At 38.1% G+C, this 5,105-nt stretch overlaps 1 protein-coding gene across 1 annotated transcript; it reads right to left on the bottom strand.

Moving 5' to 3' along the window:
• Window positions 1–601: 601 nt before the first annotated feature.
• LOC132300304 (disease resistance RPP13-like protein 4) lies at window positions 602–2,689 on the bottom strand. The gene is made up of 4 exons (XM_059797327.1): window positions 1,524–2,689; window positions 1,380–1,407; window positions 1,117–1,195; window positions 602–994 (listed from the first exon to the last, which is right to left on the bottom strand). The coding sequence occupies exon 1, from the start codon at window positions 2,569–2,571 to the stop codon at window positions 1,645–1,647; it is 927 nt and encodes a 308-aa protein (XP_059653310.1). The 5' UTR covers window positions 2,572–2,689; the 3' UTR covers window positions 602–994; window positions 1,117–1,195; window positions 1,380–1,407; window positions 1,524–1,644.
• Window positions 2,690–5,105: the final 2,416 nt, after the last annotated feature.

Here is a 5,105-nt window from a genome sequence, read left to right as displayed (position 1 = left end):
AAAGAGATGGGCTTAGGACCCCCAAACTCAGAGTCAGTTTCATTGCTGGCAATTGCGTCTATTGTCGGAAAATTTTATAATATCTCGGGTACCGTATCTCCGGTATTTCATTGAATATAATGATAAGGATCTACTGGACAGATGATCTAATGATTGGACTATCCCAAATAGATATTTGGGGTACTAATTTCCTATAGAACTTTATTTGGCACTTATTTCTGTGTGTGCTTAGTCTTGTACAAAACTTTTCTCTCTTTTATACCAGATGCATGCATATGATTTGACATTCCGTTTGTAGAGTAAAATGTTTTTTGAAAATTATTTCTGTGTTTAATTGTGGTAAAATATTTATTAAGAAAAAAATATGAAAACCTAATAAAAATAACATCCAAACAAATGGAGCTTCAGTATTAGGATATCTGATTAACCTCTTGAAAGTACATAGGATATCTGTATTTTCAGAAAAATAAATAAAATAAAATAAAACATATATCTTTGTTTTAATAGCACATATATTTTCCATGGTTAGAAGACATTTCATAATATTAAGTACCATATACTCAAAAAATCAAAAGAGAGGAAATCAGGAAATCATATAAGAAGTTCAGAAAATCAGCTGCAAGTTATTGCAAGCCAATTCCTCCGAATACAAGCCAACTGAAAACACAATTACTAGCCGCTTGAAATCTGATTAAGATATAACTGAAATCAAAATCACTCGAATTTTTCAAATGTCAAAGAGAGTATATATATCCCTTCTAAATGCATGGGAAGCTTTGCCACCATTTCCGTTGTTTTAGTGCTCCGGCTTCTTCTTGATTTGAGTTTCTTTCCTTGGTAGACTTCCTCTCGGGTTCATTATTTTGTGCCAAGTATACCGAAATAAGCTCCGTGTGACAAAATTTCCCCAATTCCCTCGCTATTTCTAGGACATTGCAGCTTCCTGTAATTGTTATTCTATCATCGCCTGGTCCTGGAAAGACGCGATGAACTCCTACAGAGTTCACCAGAAAAAGGTTAAATGGCACTCTTTAACTAAACAAAACCTTTAATATTGAAGTGTCTGTGTGTGTTGTGTGTTTCCCTTCTGAAAACAGGGTGTTCTTGAAGTTATACCTGGAAGAGTACTAACTTTCTCTATGACATTCCAGTAATAAGAAACAGGATGATCAAGTTCGAGCTTCAAGCAAAAGTCCTGTAAAAACAAAGAAAACATTTATGGATTTGGCAGACAATTGGTTAAGGTTTTGGCAACTAAGTGAGAGACAGAATAACAGGCACCACAAAATCTAGATATATAGACCATGATTGAAGATAGCAAAAGGCACTAATCATGTAAAATTATTCAACAGAATTTGGGGGCAGTGAGAAAATCAAACCTTGTGTACACCTGAATTTGACCAATACCTGAGATGTATTAGCAGAATTTTAGAGAGAATCCTTCCATATGACCAAAAAATGTACAATGGTTAAAATTATTTTAAAGAATAAACTATAGGAGATCAAGAATAGAAGAACATTACTCTTGCTTGCCAAGTTGAGTAGAAACAACCTCTGCCAGTGTCTTTGCTGCTAAAGGAAGGCCATGGCAAGTGTAAATAATATAATCCTTCATCCTTGACAAAACTTGGTGATGATATTTAGTTACAAAACTTGACACCAAAGTGCCTCTGCATCGAATATGGGCTCGAGTCTCAGCAGGTTTTTCTCACCCACCATGTTTATGGCAACATCGTCAAATCTACTGGTTACAATGATGGCACCCCCAACCCCCTTTGGCAAGCCATGAGTAAAACGGCTAATGTCCTCTGTGCATACATTGTCCAGTACAATCAAGTACTTTCTTCCAAATAGCTTCGCATCAAGATCCTGCAGCTGACCCCCATCTTTGGCGCCCAAATGTGTCACCAAATGAGTTGCAATTTCTAGTGGATCTGCTTTGAAAGATAGCTTAACCCAAATTACCGGAGAAAAATCTCTCAAGAATTGGAAATTATGGACTACCAATCGGGCAAGAGTGGTTTTACCAACACCACACATTCCCACAATTCCAATTGCCTTGATACCATCATGATCATCAGGTGTTACGTCAAGCAATGCTTCCATCTTATGCAACTGGCCAAGGAACCCATTTGTTTCAGATGGATCAAGTGGTCGAATATTCTCTAGTAGATGAACTGTGATAGGGTCTGGTAGAAAAGAAGCTTCACATATTACATCATTGCTTGTTTGTTGCAGCTTTTGAGTGATTCGAATCAGTCTCTTTCCAGTTTTACGAAGAAACCAATACTTCTTCAAGGCACGGGCATTGACATGACTTTTCTTTTCCCGAGTTTTAAGCTCTCTCTCCTTCTCTGCTGATAGAAGGCACTTTGCCAATAAGTGCCTGAGATCATACAGCGAATTCTTCACCACAATAGGCGTGGAGGAGTCGAACCACTTCTCTTCCAAGACCTTTAGGATGTCCTGGAAGTGAAGACGGAGGGGAAGATCGCCACCAAATTCATCCACTGCTTCTTTGAAGTCAGCGATGAATCTGTCCTTGAGAAATTGTAAATGATCAGCTGCCATGATATTTTGTCCCTGTAAGATTTTAGTTTTCGAGCTATATCAAGTTAATTTTCTCCTCTCCTGTATAAAATGCAACCCAATGCTACTACTGCTTCAAGAAGTTGCTTTGGCGAGAATATTACATTGTGGAATATACATGTTTTTGCGCATAAGACCACAGAAGTCTTAAGTCATGCCTTGTCCTCTAACATGAGTTATGCGAATGGGCTAGCCAACGCGTGGATGGTACCAGGAAGACACCCACGTTGTTTCATTCGTCATAGCGGCCTTTGATGGATTACAATACTTCCTCTATCCTAAAAAAAAAATGTCCACCTTTCTATTTTGTAGCGATTAATTCCCCTTTCAATGATATCTACAATTAAGAAGGAATTTTGCTTCTCTAATCAAACTGAATAAATTGATGTTGACTCTAATTTCGTTTCTATTAAATCAAGAATATCACCCTTAATTACTAAAGTGTTTAAGTGTGTGTGTCGCATCCCGAATTCGGAGGACCCGGTGCCAGAATGAATACAACCTGAAACTCGAGTCTCAAATGCTGCAGCTAAAGTCAAAACACGATCAATCTGATTGGTCAACACCTCAACGATAGTAACGGATTCTCAAGGGCCCCACACTAGTCAAGAAATGGTATTGGAGTGGATCATGTGTAGTGTCCCGTATACTTTTTGCAGTTATCTGTATTTTCCTTATTTTTATATTTATTAATTTTTGAGCATTGATTTGCATGCCACATGGATTTTGAGAGTCATTTAGGACATTTCTTTGAGTATAGAACTCTAAAAAGTGCATTACGTTGCGTTTCAGTAATTTTGGATTTTTGGACCCGAGAGGTTCTGTGTGGGGCAAGGGCCGGGTTTCCGTGCTCGGAAAATTTTCCGACATCATTACATTTCATCATTAATCTTAGGATCTTAAAGGAAAAATCGCATAACCCCCCCTACTATTATCCCCCCCCCCCTTCCAAAAAAAAAAAAAACTATAAACCGTCATTACATTGCCCCATTTCTGTTTAAACCCATTAACCTGCCGTGAAATGACAACTATATCCCCATAATATTATATGAAATTTAAATACAAAAGAAATGTATTATTTGGAAGTAACAAAACGCGGTCGTATATATTATAACAACCCACCCTTTTCAACCCTTTGTCTCCCACCAAACCCTTTGTCAGAAGACTTGAAACCTCACCGAAATCTGAACCACATAGGTTCCTCTTCCGATCTTCCGGCAGACATAATCAGGCGTCTGATTGGTGGGACAAAGATTGGATTACAGTCAGACGCAATCAGATTGAGAAAAACATCAAATTTTTCGAGGAGATCGAATCGCAATATGAATACAGATGATAGAGAGTTAATTAATGTCTTCAATTGTGGGTCTTCTTCAGAATCGCAATAGAATACAGATGACATTTTTTTTTCATGGGTATTTTTAGAGAGAGAGAGAGAGGGGTACAAGTCTTCTCTGCTATCTCTGTATATGTATATATAAGAGATTTCAACTTACATGATTATCTCTCAATCGTTTATCTCTCTGTATATATATATATATATATATATATATATATATATATATTGATATTGTATCATTCATTCCTTTAATTTTGCGAAGGGTGTGCCGCTGTGCAATTGTTAATTAGTTTCCGAAAAAGGTTAAAATTTCTGAGATTAGCAAGGGAGATGATGTACGCCGGAATTTTGTCGGAGATTGATTTCCAGTCGATTCCGGCACCAATCACTCCACCTCGTCGCTCTGTTTCCGCCAATTTTAATGACAGCCATGGTTGCAAGAAAAACTAATATTTTCGATATACCCAATCTGAGATAATCATATAAGAAAAACATGGACTGAGATGATGATGGCTGCAAAATAACACCAAGCCCACTGCGTACTTTATCCTTCTCCTCCTATCCTACACCTTTGGTTACTTATCTGTTCCATCCTCTGACTCATCACCTCACCCTCCGACTCCAATAAATTCCCAAAACACGTTCAGTACTAACACTGCCGGCGACCTCAACCACTACTGTTTCACGACTATTTGCACCGACCCAGTTCCTTCCAACCTCGTGCGCCAAACGATTCTTGACCGAGTGTTCAACGGCACATCCCCGTACGACAAGTTCTCCCCGGCGCACGTTATCTCCCTCCTCCGTCAGAAGAGAATCAAAGGGTGGGGGTCGTACGGCGCCGTCTTTAAGAATCTAATCCGCAAAGTCCAACCCAAGACCATAATTGAGGTAGGCACGTTCTTGGGGGGGTCAGCGATACACATGGCCTCAACAATAGTTCATTATACTGGAGTTTTAGGTTTTGATGTTTTTGGACTGACGATGATGGCTGCAAAATAACAATTATTTTGTATTTAAATTTTAGATTATATTATAGGGGTATATTTGTTTCTTTCCTTTGTACACAACACACGCTTATATATATACAGTACACAACACACTCTTATATATATAATATAACACAGAAGAGGACAGGGAAGGGGTATTTTAGGGGAAATTTTTTTTTGATAAGCGC

The sequence above is a fragment of the Cornus florida genome, unplaced genomic scaffold (assembly GCF_030987335.1).
Source record: "Cornus florida cultivar Cherokee Brave unplaced genomic scaffold, ASM3098733v1 CherokeeBrave_3.0.0_Hap2_Chr03, whole genome shotgun sequence".
NCBI lineage: Eukaryota > Viridiplantae > Streptophyta > Magnoliopsida > Cornales > Cornaceae > Cornus > Cornus florida.
This window is presented reverse-complemented; position numbering and strand designations above follow the sequence as displayed.